Source organism: Ctenopharyngodon idella, chromosome 23 (assembly GCF_019924925.1).
Source record: "Ctenopharyngodon idella isolate HZGC_01 chromosome 23, HZGC01, whole genome shotgun sequence".
NCBI classification, from domain to species: Eukaryota; Metazoa; Chordata; class Actinopteri; order Cypriniformes; family Xenocyprididae; genus Ctenopharyngodon; species Ctenopharyngodon idella.
In genome coordinates, this window is record NC_067242.1 from 21,653,335 (window position 1) to 21,680,925 (window position 27,591).

At 36.9% G+C, this 27,591-nt stretch overlaps 1 protein-coding gene across 2 annotated transcripts in view; it reads left to right on the top strand.

The window, feature by feature from the left end:
- The window catches only part of pou6f2 (POU class 6 homeobox 2), a 113,970-nt gene that overhangs the window by 52,218 nt on the left and 34,161 nt on the right, over nt 1-27,591 (top strand). For both annotated transcript variants that reach the window (XM_051882396.1, XM_051882397.1), the window contains one exon: nt 8,432-8,832. In XM_051882396.1, coding sequence (XP_051738356.1) covers nt 8,432-8,832 — 401 coding nt within the window. The remainder of the gene's footprint in view (nt 1-8,431; nt 8,833-27,591) is intronic.

Sequence of the window (27,591 nt, forward strand, 5' to 3'; positions counted from 1 at the left end):
ATGATCCTTCAGAAATCCTTCTATAGAGGGTATGCACGTGACGTCACCGTCGACCGTTATGACTGCGGTTACGCCCACTGAGTGGCAAAAGACGAGAGTGGCAGCACTGGTTTTCATCGTGAATGCCACGCAAAACACATCCAAAACGGGAAAGAGCTTTGTGACTGACTGTACAAATAGCTTTGACACAAAATCTGAGGTATATTTTTACAGACTGCTGAAAGCTACAGAAAAAAGCAGCAAATACGTCGCTACAATTCACAGAAACAGTTGGACTCAAGGCAAAGAAACATGTTTTGCAGTTATCATTTTGTGTCAAAATGTTGGCTTTTGGGGTAAAATCATACCCTATATATTGTATTGTTATATATTGTGTTGACAACTCATCAATTAAATATTTACCATCTTATATTCTCCATGGGTGTTTTTAAATGAACACTGACAAAAACTATACAAGTTTTAGGGCTGGACGATATAACGAAATATATAACATTGATATAAATGATCACTCCGATTTAGACCTACCTATATTGTAGTTATATAAAGCATTCACAGGCTGATTTGCCTTATGTATTTCCCCGGCGTCGAAATCAGGCACATATAAATGTCAGGAAACACGATTCCTGGCTGCATGTCAATATCCATGGATAAGGTTTCTTTGACATGTCATAAAGAACACTTCCGAGCCCAACCTTTAGTGTAATCGCTTGTTTCACTCGTGTTTTCACAGTTTCCCCTATTAAATCCAGTCATGCAGCAGGTTCTTTTGCCACTCAGTCCAGCTGAGGGAGCGCGTTCCGGCGGGAAAGTGACGTCTATGCATACCCTCTATTATTCTGATTTGGTGTTCAGGAAACATTTCTTGTTATCAGTTAATTTAGATTAACTTTTTTAGGTTGCCTAAAAATCAATAATATATCTCAAATATCTCAATGATCCTCTATTTCTATACTTTCAGTTGTGTAATAAATAAATCATGGGTGATAAATATGCCATTTTCATTACCTTATTTTAAGTCTTGTTTAACAAGCTGTTTTAAGGTCTTAAAGTTCATCCAAAAATGAAATTTCTGTCATTAATTACTCACCCTCATGTCATTTCACACCCGTAAGACCTTCGTTCATCTTCGGAACATAAATTAAGATATTTTTGATGAAATCCAAGTTTTTTTTGTTTTTTTTTATCCCCCATAGAAAGCAATGTAATTACTGTCATTCAAGGTCCAGGAAAGTACTAAAGACATTGTTAAAATAGTCAACGTGAATTAAGTTGTGCAGTTCAGCCCAAAAAGTATTCTCGTCGCTTCATAACATTAAGATTGAACCACTGTAGTCACATTGATTTGAAACGATGTCTTTAGTACTTTTCTGGACCTTGAATGATGGTAATTATGTTGTTTTCTATTGGGGATAAAAAAAAAAAAAACCTCTTGGATTTTATCAAAAATATCTTAATTTGTGTTTTGAAGATAAACGAAGGTCTTACGGGTTTGGAACGACATCAGTAATTAATGACAGAAATTTCATTTTTGGATGAACTAACCCTTTTAAATGCCCTGTGGTTCATATGAAAACTGTTAGATTCTATACATTACTATTGTTGCCCTGCATCCTTGAATTTTTGTCATTCTATACATGCGTGAAGTAACTATTTACTGCTTTCTGTATCTCCAATGGGACATCAGCAGATAGGTTCATTTTCAATGGAACTGAATAGGGCAATGCCCATTGTCACTTTTATTACATGTTTTTGTCATTGTTGAAAAGAAATGATGCTTTCTTTCTTGGGTAAAGTCAAGGTAAAAGTTTAAAGTACTCTGGAGGTGTGAATGAGATCCAGTCTAGAAAACAAATTCACACTGTCATGTGTTATGTTACTATTGTTCAGGTATTTATAGATGATGACATGAAAACTTTTATGTTACAATGCTAAAGAATCTTCTGCTCTCCATGTCCTTGTCTTCTTTTCATATAAACACTCCAGCAAAGTAAACGCAGTATTTCTGCTCTGTATTCATGTAGATATTGTGTTTCAATGCATTCAGACCTTTGCAGCTCTGTCATTGCACCCAACTCTTTGGCTCAAGGTCTGCATCACAGAAGTGCGTATGCCTCCTCTTTCGCATGCAGCGAGACCAAGTCTGTTTAAAGGAGAACGGAAGGTTAGCAATGTTTCGTAAAGAGAAGACAGAGTTTATAAAGCACTCGCTCTCAACCACAGTTTTACCTGCAGTGCTGCCCATATAATAGGGCCACATGGGGTTTCTCTACCATTCTGTGCCTCTCTCTCCGTCTCTCTATTTGTTTTCCTTTTCTTTATATTCCTTTGTTGTTCTGTCTCTTTCTCCGGTCTCACGACTGCTGCGGGAGGAGACCCTCCCATCACCTTTGATCTTCCCCTTGGTTTCGATAATATCTTTGACAGGATTCAGGCTTTCTCTTTTCTTCGTCCTTTTTTTCCTGTCCTCCTCCTATTCTTTTTCACTTATTTTCTACTTGTAGCAGCTCGCTCGGTTTCCTCTATAGTTGTGCGATGGAGCGCCACATATGTACGCCCTGTCAAGGCCTGCGAGACAACTTGCCCCAACATTTCAAGCGCGAATTGGACTCTTGGAATTTTCCCGGGCGCAGATGATATATATAATTCATGCTGGGGTGTGAGAGCGGTGTCAACGTGTCAGGCGATTGAAGAAATGTAAAAGTGGGCTGTTTACTGGTTGAGAGACACTTTTTTTCTTTTCTTTTTTTTCTCGGAGTAGGGAAGAGAGAGCTTGTGGTGCGTCAAAACCTCGCCTGCCTGTCCGGCTGTGATGCATGAGTAGCCACGCTAATCAAAGAAACGTCAGCGCCAATGTATTTTCTTAGTTATCTTCAGCAAAAAAATCTCCTGGTTTTAATTATTCATCTGCGTCAATTAATTATGAACACTTCTTGTCAAGTACGCTGTGCACAAACACATATTTGCCGATACAAGTCTCGCTTTGTAGCTGAACATCGATCCATTGTTCAGTTATTTTGTGATTTATTTTTGGGATAGATTAAACTTGGCTGCGATTTAAAAAATCCTGCAAATTATTACTGATGTTAGCAATGTAGATGCTTTATGTCTATAAATGATGATTTATTTGTTTGTTTTATATAGGCCTAAATATAACATTTCTTAAATAATAACTTGTCAGTTAGGACATGCGTTTGAAGGATGGATGGATGGATGGAAGCAAGGAAGGATGTCCTATAATTATTCTAAATAATTATATCTTAAAAAAGCTATTTACTTAAAAGATGTTTTCAGAGAATGCATTAAGTTTATTTACTTACCACACTGGCAATTTTTTCTTGTTTTTGGTGTAATTTAACCAAATTTATTGAGCTTTGTGCTGGGGGGGAGGAAGAAAAAAAAAACAGTTTGTCATTGAATTAAAAATAAAATACATTTTTTTTACGTTTTAAAAAATTTGTTTTAAAAAACAAAATAAAGTAAATATATGCAATATTTATGAATATATTTTTAAAAATGTTAAAATATGTATATTCTGAACAGAAGATATAACACAATTTTGCTGTAAAACAAGATAACAATAGGCTACTGAAATGGTTTTTGCATTGTGCATGAACAGTAGGGGTGGGAGAAAAAATCGATCCATCGATGCATCGCGATTCTCTCTCCAATGATTCTGGATCGATTCTGAGAATTTCAGAATCGATTCTGAGCTTAGTTTTTATTCAGATGTGTGATGACACTGAATGTGCTTTAGAAACACCCGGATTCTTGCTTGCTTCCAATTCCTCACACAAATACACCACTCAAACCTTCTGAAAATAATCATTCATAAAGTTCGGAAAGGTTGAAGCGAATAACAACGACATTCGCAGGCTTCACTGCACGGGATGAGCTATGAGAGACGCACGCTTTGTTTAATGTTGCTGTGCACGGTCTCGCCCTTCGGTATTTTCCTTACAAATGCTCTAAGGCATCGTTTATGTCATTTGGAATGCAGTGGACTTATATATCTAAAATGTGAAACTCACTTACAGAAGGCTGCTTTCAATTTCAAATGCTGACGCTTTGTTTGTGAAGAGTGCTCGTGCATGTGGTTGTGCGCGACTCCGTGTAAGTGGTTTAATGTACTTGTGTCTCAAAATGGTTTTATGACGCAAAATTAATATAGCCTAAACACAGCCAGTTTTGTCTTAAGGGATTAAATGGACAGGACAAACCGCATTACTTTCAAAAGAGATCCGTGTGTGAATGCAACTTATTAGATCTCCCGCTGTCTATGATGTAACAATCAAACGACAGTAAACATGAGAAAGAAAATGTTCAGATAATCTTAAATACTGAAAGCACTCTTTGTTTATTGCTTGTAATATGTTTCGTTGTTCCTCTTTATTATTTGCTACTTGCTTGTATGTTATATTAGTTTAAAATTCTTTACGTACAATTGTTTTAATCAATTTTTTTCAATTTGTAATTATTTTAAAAAATAGGCCTACTTATAATTACTTATGTAAGGATATGTAAATGTAAGGAATTTAAGGTTAAGTCAGTAAACTAATTAATTAATAAGAAAAAAAAAGTAGATCAAGAATCATTTTGGAATCGGATCGTGAGTCCCAGAATCGGAATCGGATTGGATCGTGAGGTGACTAAAGATTCCCACCCCTAATGAATAGGATAATTTGAGAGTCACACTTGTTATATGGTTGTCAGTCTCAAACACCGTGTGGATTCCACACCTAAATGGATACAAATATTGAGATATTGCAGTGCAATATCATCTTAGTGCCACCAAAGGAGAACATCTTGGTGGTTTTATTTCTTTTATAACTTCAAAATAATGGTGCCCATAAAATGTATGTGACATCTTTGGTTTAAGTGCAGAGTAGAAGAAACATCTCTGTTTGATGACTTTGCATTATCAGAACGTTGAGCAGAGGGCAGGCATCTGTCTGCAGAGCATTGCTCTGGTTCCTACAGAGAAGAACAGAAGGTCATTTATTCATTCAGATATGTTGCCAGTGTGTTTCTCAGCGTTTTCTTTCATAAGGTATATGGATAATTTGAGTTGACACTTTTTGGTATGTGGGTCATGCTTCAGTGTGTGCAGGAATAAGGTTGATTTTGGCATGAGCATGTGAACGGAAGAGGCTACTTTCTAGAGTCTAACCTAGGCCATCTTGTTCTGTCATAGACTAAATTAAGTCTTGCTCAGTGTATAGCTCTTTTCGGAGTAAACTTGTTTCTCCGATCTCAGCAGAGTGTCCGGTGAGTCAGAAGGCTGTACGGCACAATTTAAGCTCTATTGCTTTCTTACAAAGAAGTCTAATAACTTCATAAGAATTAGAGTGAATTGCTTCTCTTTATGTATCACAAACATAAAAGCATTCATAGTTTGTGCATTCATAGTTTTCAGAGAATTCACATGAATTCTGTTCCATTTATTCAGAGGAAAACTATAAAATATGGTAACATTCCTACTTTAGTCATTTTTGTACTCACCTTTTTTCATAGTTCTGAAAAAAAAGATTTTCTTTACACTGAAAAGAAAAATGTTCCCTTTCTGAATGAACGCTGCGTCATGCCGTTGACGCTATAGGAACACTTCCGCGTGAGCCGGTGTCTGAAGCACATGTCAAAATCTCGATTGGTCAAGCTTTATGGATGTCGTGACATGACGTAGCGCATCACCAAGTCCATAAATATATGCCTGAAATACGCATCATCAGCTTCTTTGTCTTCAGAAGCCGTATGTTTGAGCGCATGTCTATGATTCTCAATTGCCAAGTCTGTGTGTGAAAATATCAGTCAGGAGATTCGTCTGTTAAAGGGTTAGTTCACCCAAAAATGAAATATCTGTCATTAATTACTCACCCTCATGTCGTTCCAAACCCGTAAGACCTTCGTTCATCTTCGAAACACAAATTAAGATATTTTTGATGAAATCCAAAAGCTTTCTGTCCTTCCATAGACAGAAACACAACTACCACTTTCAATGCCCAGAAATGTATAAAGACTTCATTAAAACAGTCCACGTGACAGTGGTTCGACCTTAATTTTATGAAGCAACGAGAATACTTTTTGTGTGAAAAAAAACAAAAACAAAAATAACGACTTCATTCAACAATTTCTTCTCTTCCGTGTCAGTCTCAGACGCTGTTCATGTTGTAAACACAGTGCAGCGCTTCCGGGTTATATGTTAGTACGCAGGCTATTGGCCGGCTCCTGCGTCAGCACCGCATGCGTCTTGGTGCTCACGTGAACAGCATTGGAGACTGACACAGAAGAAAAGAAATTGTTGAATAAAGTCGTTATTAATCAATTAATTAATTTATTTATTTATTTGTGCACAAAAAGTATTTGCGTTGCTTCATAAAATTAAGGTTTCATCCACGCGGCAAATGCTAATACTTTTTTCATATACTGTCTTTCTTTGTATAACAGCTCTATCTAATAACGTATTAGACAGGACTGTTAAACAGATCGTAAACTAATGAAGATGAAGAATGGGAGCACTCTGAGCTCAGGCTCTGGCATTCTCAGCGCCGTCACAATAAAGGTCTGCATCTGTTATGTCCAGTCCATACCTTGAGGATCTCTGTCCACTGCTCAGGCCAGTGGTGTAAGTCCTCTCAGCTTCTCATTTGCTTTGGTGGTCACAATAGAGGGAATACAGTCATCAAGCAAAGTATTTTGCATTGATACGGAAGTTCCAATAGCACCAATGCCATGATGCAGCATCGAACCTGAGATGTTTTCTTATTAATATTTTTCTCTATTTTTCCAATATATATATATATATATATAGGAAAACTCGCCAAGCGCCAAATGTGAGTAAAAATCGGTGTTGGCGAGTATATAAAACTGTGTCAGTCTCCAGATGGCTGGTAACATTTTTATGAGTTCTAACAATGCTGTGTTGTGAGAACATGAACATGTACGACGCTCTCTAAAGTTGACGGTCAGTGCTGCATCATCACGAAAGTTTAAGCCTTTCCACTGTAAACATTCAAGCGCTGGAACACGCGAAAGGTAATTCATGTGGGAAGTTCAACATCCGAAGCGCGTGCCCTGAAAGCCACGGATCAGACAGTGTGCAAATACTAAGCTAAGCTCTCTTTCATACCGTCCTGTGCTTGAACGGACAAATTCACACAAAATTATGTAAAAAAAATGCCCGTCTCTGCGAGTATCCTAGTAAACACAGTTGGTTATCTCTTCAGTTGAGAAAGAAAATGCATTCAGTCTTAAAGTGACAGCATCCGAATAATCCTGCTGCTGTGCTGTCTGCGTTTTTAATGCTAACCAAACAACAAAAGGAAAATAAAACACTCTCTTGAACTTTAAAAAGGATATGAAGACTATGTATCGAAACTGGAATAGAGGACTGTGAATTTTCACTAGTATCTAAAATATTTGTGTCATAACTGCCTGTTTTTGTTTAAAGGCTGGTAAAAAAAATGTTTTGGCTGGTAAATTTTCTTAAGTCACTGGCCATTGGCAGGTGAGGCAAAAAGTAGTTTTAGGTCCTGTATATACATACAGTATATTTGTCCCAAATCATTGTATTTCAATTACAACCATTTTAACTAATAAGAAGAAAACAAGCTTTTTCTATTACAGAAAAATAAATAAATAAATAAATAAATATGTAAAATATATTGAAATAGAAAACTTGATATTAATAAATGTTTTTACTGGTAAATTAATACTGTAATTTCATATTTCCAATTAATGATTTATCAGCTTGTAACATTCCTGCAATGTCAGTTTTCCTGTTTCAAGTTGTAACTCCGAAGGCTTTTTAGAGGGCTTAAGCACATTTAAGAAGTGCAGTGAATTACTTTAAATGACATCTAACAGTCCTCAAGATGAAATGGAGAAAAAGTTCTCTGACTTCAAAAGAGTGGAATATCGTTTTTGCAGGATGGTTCTTACCTTCTTGAAGTCTTCTGCTTGGGCTGTTCTATTATTTCAATAAAGTACCAAAAAAGTTATTGGCCAGCAATCAGTGATGGTTCTGCAGTTACGGGCTAGGGAAAGCTCTAAGTAAGGGGTATTCAATTAGTTCAAAATGTCCCAAGAGGTCCGGTCTTTATATTTCCTTCCCAGCAGAAGTCCAGACAATACTTTTTTGGAAGAGCAGCTCACTGTGTTTTTGCTATTGTTGTTAAAATAACCTTATCATCTTCATCGTCACCTTAGCGTCTTTTGTGGGACAAAGAAGCAATGTGCACAGAACGGAAAGGGCTTGAATGAAGCATGTTTGACTATAACGTCAAAAAATCATTACCATAAATGGCCCAGAGCGCTTGTGGTGTGTACATCGTGATGCTTGCTGATTTTTTTTTTTTTTATATATTTTATTTTATAAATACTTTGGCTAAGATCATGAAAGAAATCAACATCTTTCTTCCTCTTTCTCTCATCACAGCTACCTCATCCCTAAACTCTCAGCTCCAGCATCTCCAACAACTCCAACAGCTACAGCATCACCAGCAACAGCATCATCATCATCAACAGCAGCAGCACCAACAACAACAACAACAACAGCGAGAACGAGAACGAGAGCAGCGCGAAAGAGACCAACAACAACGAGAACGGGAGCAGCACCAACATCTCTGCGGCCCAACGCATCTCCAGCCACCCAGCCATCATCAGCTCACTCCTCCGATCCAATCACAAGTGTCTGGACATTCTCCAGGCTCCGCCTCCACCTGTACCACCTCTAATCATAGCTCAGCTCAGCCTCCCCAGTCTCCGCCCCCTCACAGGCAAAACCATTCACCAGCTCGCAGCCTGCCATCACCTGTCACACCTCCTCTACCACTACAGGTAAGATTGGAAAAGAAAATTAAACTTTTTTATTTTACTATTTCATTTTTATTTTATACTGTTAAAGTAATGAGTTGAATTCACTAAACACTTCCCCTTTAAAATAATAACTGAATTTTTCTGAATTCATATTATTTTGCATTCTGCATCCATTTTTTATTTAATTTACAAATTTGCTTACCACTTCCCATTTAAAACAATAACTACACTGTTTTATTTTATTTTATTTTATTTTATACCATTAAAGTGATGAGTCGAATTCACTGAACACTTCCCCTTAAAAATAATAACTACATTTTTCTGCATTCACATTATTTTGCATTCTGCATTCATACTTTTTTATTTTTATTTATGTTATTTTATATTAATGTAATGGGTCAAAATCACGTAAAAGGCTTTTTTCAATTTTTCATTTTTCATTTACTCACCCTCAAGTTGTTTCAAACCTGTATGGGTTTCTTTGTGGAACACAAAAGAAGATATTTTGAAGAAGCTGTTTAGCTGTTGACTTCCATAGTATTTTTTTTCCTACTATGGAAGTCAATGGCTACTGTTAACCGTCTGGTTACCATCATTCTTCAAAATAACTTCTTCTGTGTTCAACAGAAGAAAGAAACTCCTACAGGTATGGAACAATTTGAAGGTAAGTAAATGATGACAAAATTTTCATTTTTGGGTGAACTATACCTTTAACACTTCCCATTTAAAATTATAACTTATAATATTAATTATAATAGAATATTTTTCTCCATTCATATTACAACAGTCCAGAATTTTAGGTGGTTTTGATCTGGGAAAGGATAAAAAAAAAGCTTTCTTGTGATATCAAAATAAATGCCTCACATTTCCAGGCAGCTGTAGCCAGCAGCCTTTTTTGTATTGCTCCTCACCCAGTTCAACTCTTGTTTACACACTAAAAGTGAAGTTATTTAAAGCTATAATATAAGTTGACTCGTGATGGGGAGCAGCTCCGGAGTGCTGCATGGCACGGGGGCAGCAGAGACGGATCGACTCAATGTAATGACCCCTAAATATGATGTCGCCTCACTTAAAGAACTCATTCTTCTACATTATTCACAACATGTCTGGAAGAATGGAGCTTTGGAGTGAGACGAGGTCTAGGATGAATGTTAGAGAATGGGGCAGTAATTCAATTGAATGATTGAATCTGTCTGGGGAAATCTTGGATATTACAAATATTGTTTCTGGAGGAGGTGCCCGTTTGCCAAGCCTGTCCCTGAAAAAGAATGAAAATTGAAAGTTTATTGTTAAGAGTTTATCCAAGCCATCTTGCTAGCGACAGCAATAGACTATTATTGGAAATGAAGAGCTGCGGAATATTGAATTACGAGTAATGATGCTTTTGGTGTAACTTGATTTGAAACAATTTTATGATAATCACTTATTGACATGTTGTGAAAATGTATAGTATATGCAGCCGATTGAACCAGATTAGTTTTCAACATATTTTATATTTTGCAAATAAAATCTTGCATTGGGAAGTCCAAAGTACCATATGCCAGTGATGACTGGCTAAGATGAGTTTGTTGATATTTTATTTTGTTATCTGTTATTGTCATGTAAGCTTATAAAATTGAAACAAACCCCACAGATGGCACACATGAATCTTTGTTGCTTCAGTTATGGTAGCTCATGTCTTTTAAAGGGGTCATGTCATATCAAATTTGCCTTGACCTGACATTTTCATTAATAAAAAGCTTTTTCAGCTATGAAAATGTAATTTTCAGCTCAACTCAACTCAAAACTTCCTCAAAATGAGCATTTATTGGAACTAATCTGCAAAAACAACTGCAACTTTGTGTAAAACTAAATATGACATACAAAAAATGTTACTAACACTATATGATGTATGATCTGACACCCTTAAATTTTTCACACAGCTTGTGTTTTAAATGATAAACATACTATAAGTGACCTTTTCATATCTTTCTCCCTCAGTCTGTCTGTCTATCAGTTCCTCCTCTTCCTCTTCTCATCTGGCTGTCTGAGTCTGTCACTAATAACATGCCCTCCTCCCTACGTGTCCCAGTGGTTTCATTTCGGTTTGAGAGAGGCCAGGGTCGCCTCTCCGTCCTTCCCAGCATTCATCAGCGTCACAGCCCTTATTGCTCTGTGCTGTACCACAACCCCACTTCCCCTTCCCCCTTTTTATGGCTGCCATCAGTTTAGTCATTTATTTCACCTTCTGTCCCTCTGCCCGGCTTGTATCACCAGCTGGACCCAATGGGGCCCTACACTTAATGGTCTCCAGAGCCCAAAACTAGTGGTTTCCAAGGGATTCCTTAGGAAAGGCCAGCCATATATTTCTTCATTTATAGTTGAAGCACACCTAATTCAATCTGTCAAGTTATCATCAAGCCCTTCTGATACGTGATTCAGATGTATCAGTGGTGGAATAGATTAAATGGGGGGGATGCATCCTCAGGTCTAGATGTTTGTAAATTGTCTTAAATGGAAATATTTATCTAAGCATCTGTGCACAGGTTATAATTTATATTTGCGGTTGTAGGTGTAGGTTGTTTAATGTGTGTTGTGATTTTATCTGTTTTAAAGGGTTAGTTCACCCAAAAATGAAAATAATGTCATTTATTACTCACCCTCATGTCGTTCTACACCCGTAAGACCTTTGTTCATTTTCGGAACACAAATTAAGATATTTTTGATGAAATCCGATGGCTCAGTGAGGCCTCTATTGCCAGCAATGTCACCAAACCTCTCAAGATCCAGAAAGGTACTCAAAACATATTTAAAACAGTTCATGTGAGTACAGTGGTTCTACCTTAATATTATAAAGTGACAAGAATACTTTTTATGAGCCAAAAAAACAAAATAATGACTTTTCAACAATATGTAGTGATGGCCGGTTTCAAAACACTGCTTCAAAGCTTTACGAATCTTTTGTTTCAAATCAGTTGTTCAGACCACCAAAGTCACGTGATTTCAGCAGTTTGGCAGTTTGATACGTGATCCGAATCACAAAAGATTTTGTTGAAAAGTCGTTATTTTGTTTTTTTGGCGCACAAAAAGTATTCTCGTCGCTTTATAATATTAAAGGATTAGTTCACTTTCATATAAATACTCACATACTCACCCCCATGTCATCCAAGATGTCCATGTCTTTCTTTCTTCAGTCGAAAAGAAATTAAGGTTTTTGATGAAAACATTTCAGGATTACTCTCCTTATAATGGACTTCAATGGCCTCCAAACGGTTGAAGGTCAAAATTATAGTTTCAGTGTAACTTCAAAGGGCTTTAAACGATACCAGATGAGGAATAGGGTGTTATCTAGCGAAACGATCGGTCATTTTCGAAAAAAAATGTCAATGTATATGCTTTATATAAACAAATGATCACCTTCCAAGTGCTTCTGCCAAAACCATACTTTCGTGTTCTTCAAAAAGCATACGCTGTATGTCCTACATCTTCCCTATTCAACTTACGGAACGAACGCAGCGCCAGTTACATTTTTTGAAGCTGCACTGAAACTATAATTTTGACCTTCAACCGTTTGGAGGCCATTGAAGTCCATTATAAGGAGAGTAATCCTGGAATGTTTTCATCAAAAACCTTAATTTCTTTTCGACTGAAGAAAGAAAGACATGAACATCTTGGATGACATGGGGGTGAGTAAATTATCAGGAAAATTTTATATGAAAGTGAACTAATCCTTTAAGGTAGAACCACTGTACTCACATGAACTGTTTTTGAGAACCTTTCTGGATCTTGAGAAGTTCAGTGACATTGCTGGCAATAGAGGCCTCACTGAGCCAACGGATTTCATTAAAAATATCTTAATTTGTGTTCCGAAGATGGACGAAGGTCTTACGGGTGTAGAATGACATTAGGGTGAGTAATAAATGACCCTTTAAGGGATGATGTACAAGCATCTAGTCAATATTGCAAAATTAACCCTGACATTGTGGTCAGGAAAGGATTTATTTTGCAATGATTACTGGAGAAAGTGTCATTGATAGAGAGAAAGTGTCATTGATAATACTGAAGCAACCCTTTTTAAACATCTTTATAAAGTTACAAGATTTATGGTCTTAGCTACCTTCGTATCAGGTATTACATATGGAATATAAAATATTGCCCTATTCAGTTATTCAAGTATAATTAAATATGAGTTGTGTGAGCAGGTGAAGTACTTACCAGGGTTTTGACAGAGAGAAAACTGCATGAGGACCCAGAACAAAGCCTTGTAGAACACCCATCGCCTGGGGTGTGTTAAGAGAGCTTCTCTACAGGTTTTTGAGCTGTACTCTCTGGTTTCTTTATCCCCGGGGTCCATGATTAGATTTTACTGCTAAGAGTCATGTGCGACCCTCTTGTTAATCCAAAGAGAGAGTGGCACCAGAGACGACAGCATCATTACCCAGCCCTTCACTGTGTGTGAGAGTGAGAAATATAGAGCGATAAGTGTGCATGTGTGTGTGTCTGGAGTCAGAAGGGGTTTGAAGTTCCCGCTTCATGGGGGTCCACATTACCACTTAACCAATGTGATTGTGTGTGTGTGTGTGGCAGAGTTTGCAGGCTGCCTCTCCTGAGGGGCTAGAGTCCGTAATTGGGCTTATGTCTGAGTCTGCTTGAGAAAGTTACAGCATACTTCAACAGAGTGCTGTTACTAGCCTTTAGGGACAGCCACAGTTAGCCACTGCGAACACCTAGAGAATTTTGGGAATGTGTATTTCTAGGGTCTGTCATAATTATCCCTTCTGGTCACACAGGTACCACCCCGCCCTCTCGGTTTCTCTTGCCTCCCATTCCTCTCTTTGGGTGTAATCATTTTGGTAAGGGAGGGCAGACAGGTCTCCTATTATCTGAAGACACCTAAAGGCCCAGATAGAGGCCTTCTGTTGCTGAACTGACAACATGACAGCGTGTTAGCATCCCACTCTGATAATACCACAGTCAGTGTGTCCAGTGTACGAACCTAAGTGCTCACTCCCTCTCCCTCTGTCTCTCTCTCTCATTTTTCTTGTCTCGTCTTTTTCTTTATTTGGTCAAAATTTCAGACAGGGTTTTTTTGTAAGTCTCTGACCCTGAGTTCTTTTAGACAGGTCAAATTTATGATTTTCCAGTAAGACTTTGCTGAAGGCTGAGATGTTTATATACTGCTTTTAGTGCAGATTCGTACATGTACTAAAATAAAGAAATGACAAAACTAGTATTATTAATGACAACCTTTAATTTGAAAATGTAGTTAGCTACAATACAAATGACCAACAAAATTTATCCAAGTTCATTGAAGCCAAATCATTGAGATCCAAAAATCCAATATTTGGATCTCAATTATGGTCACTTCATCATTTAAACATATTAATGTACTGTAAATACAAATAGTACATTTAAAAAATATATATTAATCAAAAAATAAATAGCAGTATTTAACTACAATTTGCATTTTCACTATTGAATGATGAACCATTTAAAGCAGCGAGGTTTTTTTTTTTTAAACCTTATAAAAAAAACAACTGTTTAGGGCATAAATATGAAAAAACCATAAAATAACACAAAAAACAACAATGTAGCAGTTTTGTCATGCATGTTGTCATGTGCTTTCAAGAAAGTACACTATTTAAACAATTTTAAAGATTGAAACGTGCTTAAATGGATAGATTATTCAAAAAATGAAAATTCTGTCATCATTTACTTACCCTAATGTCGTTCTGAACATATATGACTGTCTTTCGCTTACTGAACACAAAAGAATATATTTTGAAAATATTTCAGAGTATTTTTTGTCCATACAGTGTTGTTTTGGACCCCATTGACTTCACAATCATATAAACTGAAAAATTAAAACCTCTCCCATCCATCTCTCCATCTATTTTTAAAAAAACCATGATTCTTTTACCTCCCAGCAAACTCTCCCTTTGGAGAGCTAGCATTAAAAAAAAAAGATCAGGGGAGGTAGAGATGGGCTTTTGTGACGACAACCAGGCGGTGGAGATTATGAAATTTGCCTAAGTGTGTTAATTGGCTGATTAGCAGGGTGGCTGGATTTGCAGGTGCTGATTGATTGGAGCGACGGGGTTTCTCCACGCTGAGGGGACTCGGGGATTTGAGGAGGAGGGGGTGGCTCGGTGGGCAAGCTGGTTACACCGGAATTGATCTTAATTAGATCTGAGAGACCTGCCACAGCAGAATGGTCACAGCGATTAAAATGAAAAACAGGAGAAATTACTGATCAAATTAATCATAATGTCAGCCTACAGCTGTAGGTCTGCTGTAATTTGCCACTCCACTGGCTTACATCAGCCCTGAGCCACACGCACACACTGATCTGTGGCACAGAGAGAGAGAGAGGGGAGCAGAGCAGACCATACACACACTGATGCAGGCACATATACAGTAGACACACTCATGTTGTGACGATTTGTGTGTGTGTGTGTGTGTGTGTGTGTGTGTGTGTGTGTGTGTGTGTGTGTGTGTGTGTGTGTGTGTGTGTGTCTGTGCGTGCATGTGTTTTTGTGATTTATGAGGACACAAATTTGTATAATGACAAGGTTATTACACTGGTATTATGAAATATGTCATTTCATGAGTCCTCATATTTAAACTAGCTTTAAAAACATACTAAAAAATGTTTTATAAAAAATGTGCAGTTTGTACAGTATAAAAACCATTACGCCTATGGAATGTCCTCACTTTGATTTTTTTTTTTTTTTTTTGAGGACAACAATAAATACATACATTTCTTTGAAAAGTATAAATACATATATATTTTTGAAAGAAATTTTAATTTATTTAATCAAAAATACAGTAACAGTAATAATAATAATAATAACAACAACAACAGTAAACACAGTAATAGTGTGAAATATTATTACAATTTTAAATGACTGTTTACTGTTTTAATATGTTTTATTAATATTCCTGTAATATAAGCTGAATTTTCAGCAGCCATCCGTCTTTAGTTTCACATGATCCTTCAGAAATTATTCTAATATGCTGATTTAGTTTCTTTTTATTATCAGTGTTGAAAACAGTTGTGTGCTTAATATTTTTGTGGAAACTCATATTTTTGTGGACACATTTTTTGTTTTACATATTTATGATTCTTTGATTAATAGAACTTTCAAAAGAACAGAATTTATTTGGAATCTGAATGTTTTGTTTAACACTACAAATGTCTTTGTTACTGTCACCTTTGATCAGTTTAATTCCTGTTCTTGATTGCAAACATAAAATGCAGTCTAGTAGCCATTGTCTCCTTTTCTGTGGTGTCTCTCTATCTCAATCTCTCTTATGTTCTCTCTCTCACAGCATGTCATACTCCTATGCTCTGTCTGTTCAGTCTTTGACCTTGCCACTGTGTCTGCCTCCATGGTTCCAGGGCAGACAGAGAGACAGAAAGACTCTGATGCCAAAAACATTTGTTCTTTGCTGGCAATATTCTGATGCAATAACATTTTTATATAAAATAAATTTATATTTTTGAAGGACTTTTAAAGGGAGATCACCCAAAAATTAAAATTTTGTCACCATTTACATGTTCCAAACCTGTATGACTTTCTTTCTTCTGTGGAACATCACAGAACATACTCTGAGAGATGCCTCAGGGTTTTTTTCTTCCCCATACAGTACAATCCCAGCAAATGTTTGGACGTTTAATGACCGTTGAAAAGACGTCCTTCCGACACATCCTGTCATGGTTGAAAAATATTTCCAAAATGAAATTTGAACGGAATTAATTATTATATATTGAACTACACATAGCTAAAAGTCAAAGTAACAATTATTCATGCAACCCCAGAGAATTGTAGACATGTACAAACATATCTAAATGCATTTTTAGGAAATGTTCTGTGTTATTTTTACCGATTTATGCCATCAAACCGCGACTATTTTTGGCTAGGGACACGGCGTTGCCGTCGGACCAATGTTTGCTGGGAAGTCAGTGGTTACCCAAACTATTAGGTTACCAACATTCTTTAAAATAAAAAAAAATAAAAAAAATTGTGTTCCACAGAGTAAAGTATCACAGGTTTGAAACAACATGCGAGTGAATAAATAATGACAGAATTTTCATTTTTGGGGTCAACTATCTCTTTAGGTTTGACTTCTTTTTGTCTGTGTGTCTTGCAATGATGTCATTTTTTTGTGGCTCCAGAAGTGATTAGTCACATGACATTTACAGCTTAATGTTTTTGAGCCTGTGCCCATGAGCAAAGATGCCAAAATTCAGATTGTGTTCTGCACCACTTCAATAACTGCCATTGAGACAGTTCTAACGGACTATTTTCTCCAGGTATTATAGACCACCTTGGTCTTAGCTGTCTCTCTTTTTCCCTTCTCTCAGACAGAGTGGCTTTAAGGGTCTGCCCGGACCCCCGACCCAGAGTCTTACGGCAGTAATTACAGGCTACTGCCCGGGATTCAGCCAACGCCAATTTATTGCCTCAGTGTATGGCAGACTCCCCCGTCTCCCCCGTCTCTCCGTCTTGCTCTACCGTTCCTAACTTTCATTGCTCTCCTCTTTCCCTCTTACCTATCCCCTTTTCTATCTCACTCTCTCACTCATTCATACTTTTCCTCAACCTCTGTAGACCGTACTGCGCCCTTACTTGTCCATCTTTTACCCCCACTTTCTCTCCCACTCGGCCGTTGCTCTAAGACACACCCCTTCTGATGTACTGATGTGTGCCACGGGAGGCTCAGACCCACGAGTGCTGCAATTACGCCGGCCTCTTCTCCTCCGTCCTTTCTATTTCTCTGCTCCTCTCTTCTCCTTTCCTCTCATCTACCTCCCTCTATCTTTGTCCATTCTCCACCATTCCCCAGCAATCAGCCATCATTATAGCTCGCTCCTGAAACCCCATCCCTGCCAAGGTCAGGCGCCCTTCCAACACTCATATGCTCATGGACAGACGCTTATACGCACACACACGCTGTTTTTGTTTCTCGCAGTGCCCCCTTAAGAACATACTGTAGTTTTTCTCGTCTCAATAAGCTGATCTGCTTTTAAACATCGCTGCCCTTGAATTTCCCCTCTGAACACTTATTATGTGGCTTTTATTGAAAGGAAACATGCAGCTTAATTTTCAGAAAATGATCAAATATATGCTACCGTTCAAAATATTGTGGTCAGTACAAATTTTTATTGTTTTTGAACAAAGTTGTATTTTTAAAAATAAAAATACAGTAAAAACAGTAATACTGTTATAATTATTAATTTTGTTACAAATATTATTACAATTTAAAATAACTGTTCTATTTGAATTTTAAAAATATAATTTATTCCTTTGAAAGCTGAATTTTCAGCATCATTACTCACATGATCCTTCAGAAATCATTCTAATATGCTGATTTGGTGCTCAAGTAACATTTCTTATTATTATCAATGTTGAAAACAGTTGCTGCTTAACATGTCAATATAAGGATTTTTCAGGATTTTTTTGAAGAATAGAAAGTGCAAAAGAGCAGCATTCATTTAAAACAGAAAAATATTTAATATAATATAATGTTATAAATGTCTCTCACTTTTGATCAATATAATGCATCCTTGCTGAAGGAATGCTCCTTGCAAAAGAAAAAAAAAATCTTACTAACCCCTTTTGAAACTAAGTAAGTAAATGCAAATGTATCACAAGTCCTGCCCAATTTTTATTTATTTTTTATTTTTTGAATATCCCATTTCACTCTGCATTTTACAGAGTAAAAACGTGTTCTAGTGTTTCATGTTGACATTTAATAATATTTGTAATGTTTAGCATAACAAGCTGCTTAAAGACTGTGTAATTAGGGTTGTAAGATCATTTAATATAGGATTATTTTATTTACTAGTAGTGTTTTGTTAATTATTCATGTTAAGAAAGACTTCACAGTACTTCCTGTGTAGCTGGAAGTTCACATTTTATATATTTAACCGCTGTCCTGTTCTCATTTTTCCTTTTCTCACTTGTTTCATCCATGCCCTTTAGAGTCTCTTTTCTCGCTCTTCTTTTTTTATTCTCCCTTCCCCTTCGTACCTCTCTCTCTCTCTCTCTCTCTCTCTCTCTCTCTCTCTTTCTCTCACACTCTGTCACTCACTCATTAATGCAGCCCAATAGACAGCCCTCCTTAAGAAGGCAGAAAATTGCCTTACATAACGAAACTCCCACTATATGAAAATACAAATGTGCACTGGTGACTGAAGCAGAAAATAAGACTATTGCCCATCAAAAGTAGCACAGCGTTTGGTATGAATAATTATAAAGCATGTGATGCAGCCAGTGAGGAAAATCTGGGTGCTGAAAGCAAAGCAACTTTTTTTATTTACTCAAAATGAGGGATTATTTTCAGAAAAAAAAGGGGGGGGGGGAAGAAAAGGCAGCACTGGGGCGTCTAGTAAGGAATTAAAGTTTATAAGACTTCCAACTGTAGACAGTTGGATCTAAAATTTGCCAGTATGTCTTTACACAATGACAATTTGACATTTATAGTGAGTTGTCACTTGCAGGTTAATCATTACTTCATATTTTCTGCATGTTTGGAGTAACCAATTTTATTAAAAGACATCTATGATAAATATAATAAAAAGTTTAAAGTCACATGAATTGTGTGACTGAAAAAACAAAACAGATGAAAAAGAAAATAAATTCTGTTTACTATAGCAAACTATGAGATTGATTCTGTCATCTGTCTCACATGTTTCTCAATGTGTCTGTACCTACTAACTGGACCAGCCTGGTAAAAAAAATAAATAAATAAATAAATAAATAAAATAAAAAACCTTTGTTTTTCCTGATTTAAGCAAAAGAAGTGAATTGAGTGAACTGACTTCACTTAATGGGACTTTACTGTCTCTTTGGCTATGTTCAGACTGCAAGCAAATAGACTGTCCCCACTATTAATTGCAAGTGATCAAATAAAATTTGTGTGCCCAGACATAACCAATCTATCTTCATGGGTTGCTTTGATAAAGTAGGTGTTTCTCGACATAGGCGTACCCACATATGTCATGAGGCTTTCAAAATGGATGCAGGAAAAATGGAGGTGCATCATTTCACTCTCACTGTTTTACCATTTGAATGCTATATGAATACTTCCGGCATTTTCGTCACCGGTTTTGATGTTATCAGTGTGTGTCGCATTTAGAGTAATGCAAAAGACAATTGGAAATCCGATTTGAGCAGCTAAAAAGTCCTGACTGAGATATATCTGTAAAAATCTGGAAACACATTTCAAACCACCTTCAAATGTGATTTGAATCAGATTTTAAAAATCAAATTACATTAGGTATGCACCAATGTATCGGCCAATTAAAAGGAATTATTTTCACTATCGGCCATCGGCTGATTGTTTAAAAACAGCCGACGATCAGTACTGATTATATCCTGTCAATTAAAAGAGGCTGGAAAAACGTGTACTGTGTGTAAAGAAAATGTTTATGTGTTGAATTTAGGTCTATCAAAGTTAATGTGACAATTTGACCCTATGAACCACCTGTAGTTCAAGTCAGGCTTGCCAGATCAGCAGTTTTTCCCTACACCAAACATTATTTGTAGTGCACCTCCCATCCAGTAATCGCAAAAAGAATTGTGCTTTGTTACTTCTGATAAGAAAAAAAGTCTCAGCTTTCAAATTCTTTCCATTTTATCTCAAATTTTGACACTCTTAAATGTGAAGTGACAGATCACTGTAGCGCCTCAGTTCAAACGGCATCGCGGAGTCCTTTCTACCACTTTAATACAAGTTATAGCACGAAAAAACATGCATGAACATCAAAAGGTATGTTGAAAGATACAGTACAACTTTCCGAAATGTATCATGTCTCATGTAATCGCTCAATCAGAGTTTTAACCGCTGAAAGACGAATTAAAACAGCTTGTGAACAATATCACTTAACGTTGCATTTATCTCAGGAAAGTTATCCAATGTTCACACTTCGTTAGTTAGCTATAAAAAACACTAGAGAGGATCTTATTTACTGCAAAGAAATCTATTGCAAAAAGTCCGAACATAGCCTCAGTCTCTCTTTTTCTCTCTCTCTCTCTTAATAAATATCTGGGGTAATCCTCAAGGTTCTGTCCTGGGCCCCATTCTGAAACGTTTTTATCTTCTACAACTCCTCTTACTCTTTTTACTCGCTACAATATTTATCCCTGCATCACCCACTTCATTTACACTTATCAAAAAAGTAATAAATGTGGCATGTTAACCCAGGATAATGGTGTGGTTGCAGAAAACACGTTTTTAATATCATTCAGCACTTAAGTTTCTTCTGACCTTTTTAAACTGCCCAGAGAAACACTGGGAACTTTCTGATCAATGTTGTGTCCAAATGTTGCCAGTTCATCATTCCACTTAGGGATGAGTGTTTGTGTTAAGGTTTGGTTTAGCGTATTTGCATGTGTGTGTGTGTGTGTGTGTGTGCTATAAATGGATGAGTGGGTCAGGTTTGTGTGTGTGTATTATCGATCGGACCTCTGACCACATCATAGCCACAGAGCCCTGCTCAGTCACCATTAATCTCAGTGCTCCGAGTTCTCAAATGGCAGCTGGCAGCCCCAGCTCCAAACCCAACCATTTCTCTTCATTAGCTCGGCTCACTCTGAGACGCCATGCGGAGGAGTAATCATTTACCATTATTCTAGTTATGAAACTCACACACAGCTGACGGTGGACTTTATTGAATAGAGGCCATCAAAAGATCACCAGCCATTGATTAAGCCAATATTAAAGTCATTCAAATGCGGATCTGTATGTCAAACAACAGCAAGTGAAAAGAGATGGCATTCTGTTCAAATGCCGGAGAGGAGAATTTGACATGATGAATTAAAATAGTTGAAGTTTCCTCAAAAAGAGACATGCTGTTCCATATTTTCCACTTAGATTAAGACATGCAATATTTTGCTTTCAGTCATTTTAAGACAAACAACCATTGATCATTTTGCATTTGATGGTTTTATTATTTTTTATCATTTTTTCATCACAGGAAATAAAAATCTGATGGAGACTTTGTCTCTGGTGACCATCGGAAATGTAATATTAACTTTTCACAAAACTGATGGTCCTACATAGTTACTCTTTTTTTGTGTGTGTGTACAGAAATAACAGTATGTGTAACACTGCAGTCAGCAGTTTTGCTCGGAACTTTAGTTTTTCAGCAAACATATTCTTTAATCAATCACATGGAAATGTGGCCAAAAACATTCAGGTAATTTTTCAATAGGAAAAATGATAAAAGATGGAATTTGTAAATAAATTTATAAATAAAATGTACATTTGTTTAAACCATACTGGTTACCCAGGCCTGCCTCTTTGCAGCGAAAATAGAGCAAGAATGACTGATGGCTTAAAATTACTGTATGGATTTTAAGGGCCACAGTTATGGAAGCAGGATTTTATATAATGACACCAAAAGCAGTTAATTATGCTTGAGTTAATGAGTCACATGATTGACGGTCAGCACTGGGCAGTCCATCACACCTTTATAGGTACATTTGTCATTAATTTCCTTCCTTGTTCCTCTGTCATTTGCATTCCGGCCCGTTAAACGTGACCCCTTTTGCCCCCTCTTTTCCCAACAGTTGTGCTTTTTATCTGATGAAGTGCAGCATTTTAAACAGCCCTTGTGTGCGTCAGAAGATGAGGCCCTTTATGCCGTCAGTGCAGTGCATCATGGGAGGGCTGACCCAAGACTGCCAGCTTAGCTTCTTCAACTTTTCAGCATTGCATGTCTCTTCATTCCTGTTTTTCTTCCTCTAGCTTTTTACTCTCTCACCTATTCTTCCCTTGAGTCTGTATATTTCTGTTTTTCTCTCAGCTATTTATTTATTTGTCAATGGGCAGGTGAAATGGGGCTCTGTAAGTAGCGTTGGTAGTGTGAGGAGAGTCCAGAGGAGACGGCAGGTGATGTGCTCCAGGGGTCCAACAGGGGAGCTGAGGTGTTTGGGACAGTCTAATGGTGTTTTGATGTACCCGGGCAGAGGGGAGGCTCCAGGCTGGGGAACGTGGGAGAAAGAGAGAGGGTTTTTTGAAGGAGGTAGCATAAGGTCTGGATGTGACGCTGGGGAGACTGTGAGCATGCTCAGATGTGTCACTTCTGATTATGTCCACTCTCTATAATGGGAAAACGGAGAGACAGAGAGAGCGAGGGAGAAAAGAAAAAAGGGTGAAACAGAGGTGTGATCATCTTAGGAATTGCTATGATGCAAAAACAATTTTCTTTCGGCTTTTCAGATGTTTAATAACCGTCCTTGTCAGATATGTCCAGACACAGAGCCATTGTCTCTCATCCCACTGACAAACTGACAAAGTAAAGCTGCACAATGCAAAAAAATGTTTTCTTTTTTCAGTAAAACTGTCCAAATACATTAAAAAAGTAAAATCGTGAAAGATAATATGATTTTTTGATAATATATCTTGAATTAAGTAAAAAAAAAAAAAAAAAAAAAAAAAAACCTTACCTAATTTGGAATTTTTAAAACAATTTTTCTTTTAGGCATAAATCTAACAAAATTTTAGTGAGGTTTTAAAAAAAAAAATTGGCAGTCGGATAAGGAAAATAAATTTAATAAAGTTATATTCTGTAAAAACATCCTGCCAGCATACTTTTTTTTAAACTTTTTTTTTTTTTTTTTATCTTTAGAGATGGTGTTTTTCCACTCTGTTTTTACTTGTAGTGTTAGCGGGAGTCTGTCCCTTGAGGCCTGCCTCTTCCTATTGTATTAGCAGAGAAAGCGATTAAGTGTAAATTTGCAGTCTGAACAGAACGGGCGGAAAATGAACTCTAGCTTTTGGAGTGCTTCACTTTGATGTCCAGAAGTCCCTTGCCATGGTAACGGCAAGCTGTTTTTTCCCTTGTTCAGGAGATTACATGGGTTGTTGCTCCATATGACCCCGCTGGTCAAACGGCCATTGCAGGCCTCGCAGAACTTAATAGAGTTTAAAATTTACTCACCCACTTTGCCATGAGGCGCAAAACCCGTGTGAGAGGGGTCATTTTTTTCTTTCCTTCTTTCTTCCTTTCTTTCTTTCTTTCTTCGAGTAGCTGTAGCTTCTCCTGTAACAAGCTTCTGCCTGTTTACACACAGGACTTTGCAGCCGAGCAAACATAGACAATATTTAGTTCAGATTTGACATGTAACCCCTTAAAAATTATTCACTGATTCTTTTAAAGGAATAGTTCACCCAAAAATTTGAATTATTTCATAATTTACTCACCCTCAAGCCATCCTATGGGTGTATATGACTTTATTCTTTCAGCCGAACACAATCAGAGTAACATTAAATAATATCCTGACTCTTCCCAGCTTTGTAATGGCATTGAATAGTGCCCTAATTTTTGAAGCTCGAAAAAGCGCATCCTTCCATCATACAAGTAATCCATACGAATCCAGTGGGTTAATAAATGTCTTCTGAAGTGAAGCAATGGGTTTTTGTAAAAAAAAATCCATATTTAAAACTTTATAAACTCTAATCACTGACTCCCGGCAATGGCCGTACGCACGTTCACCAGAGAGTCTAGTTCCGATAGAAGGGTGACCTCTGACCCAATGTATGACGTAGGACGTAGCTCCTCTTCTCTTATAAAATCCTCTGATATTTTTCTTTGAAACTTCTCGTTTTAGACTTCTAATTCATGACTGGCATTTTGTTTTGTTCTATTCTCTGCGCTTCCTCAATTCACACATAAGCTATACGCCTATGCCATACGTCGGGTCAGAGGTCACACTTCTGCCGAAACTGTGTACAGCGGTTGCTGAAAGCTAGTGATTATAGTTCATAAAGTTTTAAATATAGATATTTTCCTTACAAAAACCCATTGCTTAACTTCAAAATTAAAATTGTGATTTAATTGTTCTCAAAACTCATAAGACATGTAAACTTTTTTGCCACTTCATTTTCCCTGGCTATATTATTTACAGATATAATGTGTATGCATTGATGGCTATGAATTTCATTATTTAAGAAATTTCTTTCTGTTGCATTAAAAACAGCTTGTAATGGCATAAAGATGCTGAATCAAATTACTTCAGATGAATAACAGCACAATTTCCGGTTTAAAAGACTGCTTTTGTGCCTCTGACACCACAGCGCTCATTTAAACAGACAGAGCATCTTTGCCATGGCACCGACAAGACAGAGAATGACTAAACAATGATAAAGCCATACATTTAGTCACATGGCTGCAAACCACCTACAAGCCCAAATACGCAACTGTATCCTAGAAATAAGCCCCCAAAAAATACACAACCTAGGACTGCAAGCGACTTCTTGGTGGAAAAAAACAAGCTCAAGGTTGCTTATAATAAGTGGACTTGGCAACTCTGATTCTTATATGCTGATTTGGTGCTCAAGAAACATTATCATCAATGTTGAAAACAATGATAAGCAGTTGTGCTGCTTTATATATATATATATTTTTGTGTGTGTGTGTGTGTGTGTGTGTGTGTGGAAACTGATACATTTGTTGCACCTTAAGTACTTTAGCTTTAATGTATCAAGCTACTTATTGGTAGTAGCTTAGTAGTGCAGCTACATACATTTTCAAAAGGGTAGTTTGATAAATAAACTAAATCATGGGAATTTGGGAGTTTATATTAACTTGGAAAGCTGCAGTTTCAGAGTAGCTTCCTCAACACTGCTTATTAGATCAAGTCCTTTTCTCAAATCCCTTCAACTTTAACCTCCACCTCTCCAAGAGGAGAAAACGAGATGGTGTGAAAGAACAGGCGTTTTGTCACATTTACCCAGAGGTTTACCTGCTGTTTTTCTGTAAAAAGGATGCCAGCTGTTTAGATCCACGCACAAAGATACAATCAACACAAATAGTGGAGCAGTAACGCGGTTTCCTGCCTCCCCACATGGCTCCAAGTGGAGGCAGCCTGCCGGAAAATCACCTGTTTAGATGACAAACACTGCAATCCTCTGCAATCCGCACATTCTCCATGTCTCCTTCCTGCTGCCCCCCAAGATACAGAGTCTTAATCTGTCCCGCTGTGCTGCTGAGTGTTTTATAATGGGCTTAAATATTATTGATCGAAATGGTAAACAATAACTGGACAATAAGGCCTTCTCCATATATGCCTAAATATAAAAACAACAGTCTAGGTTCTTTGGCATATAGTATTTAACACAGTTTATTGTATTTACTTAACCTGCGTACAGTTTCTTAAATAAATTATTTCTTAAATAATCTTAATAAGATCATTGTTTGGATTATTTTTTAAATGTACAGTACATATCCTCAAAATGAAAATTATAATGATGCTCCGATATTACAATTCTGTCTCAATATATGTTATGGCCGATGACTGCTAAAAGACCAACATTAAAATTTATGCTATTTTGTCTAAATAAATAAAAAATAAAACACTTAAAACTAAAACTATATATGTTAAGAGCTAATAAATTCACAGCATTATAAAGTATAGTACGAAAATGCATATTCATTTTGAGATCGGCTAAAGATTCGATTTAACTGTTTTTTAAATTATTAATGTTTTTAAAATGTACTTTAAAGGGATAGTTCACCCCAAAATGAAAATTATCCCATGATTTACTCACCCGCAAGCCATACTAGGTGTGTATGACTTTCTTCTTTCAGATGAACACAGGAGTTAAATTAAAAAATATACTGGCTTTTCCCAGCTTTATAATGATAGTTAATGGTGGTCCTGATTTTGAGTCCAAAAAAGTGCATCCATTCATTATAAAAGTAATCCATACGACTCCAGGGGGTTGATAAAGGCCTTCTGAAGCGAAGCGATTGGTTTTTGTAAAAAAAATACCATTATTAAAAACTTTAGGTCAAAGATTACTCTTTTGCCATACGTTGATTTGCGTAGGCCATCTGCCGGAAGCAAGTTATTTTAGTTTATAAAGATTTAAATATGGATATTTTTCTTACAAAAACCCATCGCTTAGCTTCAGAAGGCCTTTATTGACCCCTGGAGCTATGGGGATCCATCTTTTATGATAGATGGATGCACTTTTTTGGACTTCAAAATTAGAAGAGCCAGGATATTTTATAATATACTGTAACTCCGATTGTGTTTGTCTGAAAGAAGATAGTCATATACACCTAGGATGGCTTGAAGGTGAGTAAATCATGGGATAATTTTAATTTTTGGGTGAACTATATCCTTTAAGTGAGTGTTAGATGATGACAAAGGTAATCAAAATGTAAAAAAAAGAACATGCACAATAAGAAATATCCAATATCAGCCGCTACCGATTTTTTATTAAAATGAAAAAATAGACCTCAGTTTGGTGCTTGTGAGCATGAGACCATATTTGGGACAGGGTGTACACCTCATCTTTAAGATACTTCCTCTGAAAAAATGTTTGACTCTCTTTTCAAGTTAAGCTAGGAAATGAACTAAAGCAGATTCAGATGTCAGTGGATCACTAAAGATGATCCTATATGTATCAGCTCATATAATTCACTGGCCTTCTTATCATTCCAGGAGAACGTGTTTTATCTTCTCCGTCAAAGAGAGAGTGAAGGGGCGAGAAAGAGAGAGTGTTTGCCCTCAGATAGGGTGAGAGGATTATCTATGAATTCAATCCCTGCTTGATATTGCCATCCTTGTCCATCTCTCTCTCGTGTGCGCTTTCTCTCTGCATCTCACCCCTCTCAGAAATACATGTTTTTATTATCTGAAGATGTTAGCCCAAGATAAGATGCTCTCTACACCGGCACCTTTCCTGCAATCACAAAGCTATTCTCCTTTTCTGTTTAACAGAATAAGCACTCACAGTGTCACTGGGTTACTCTGCAGGAAATCACAAGCAGTTTGAAAT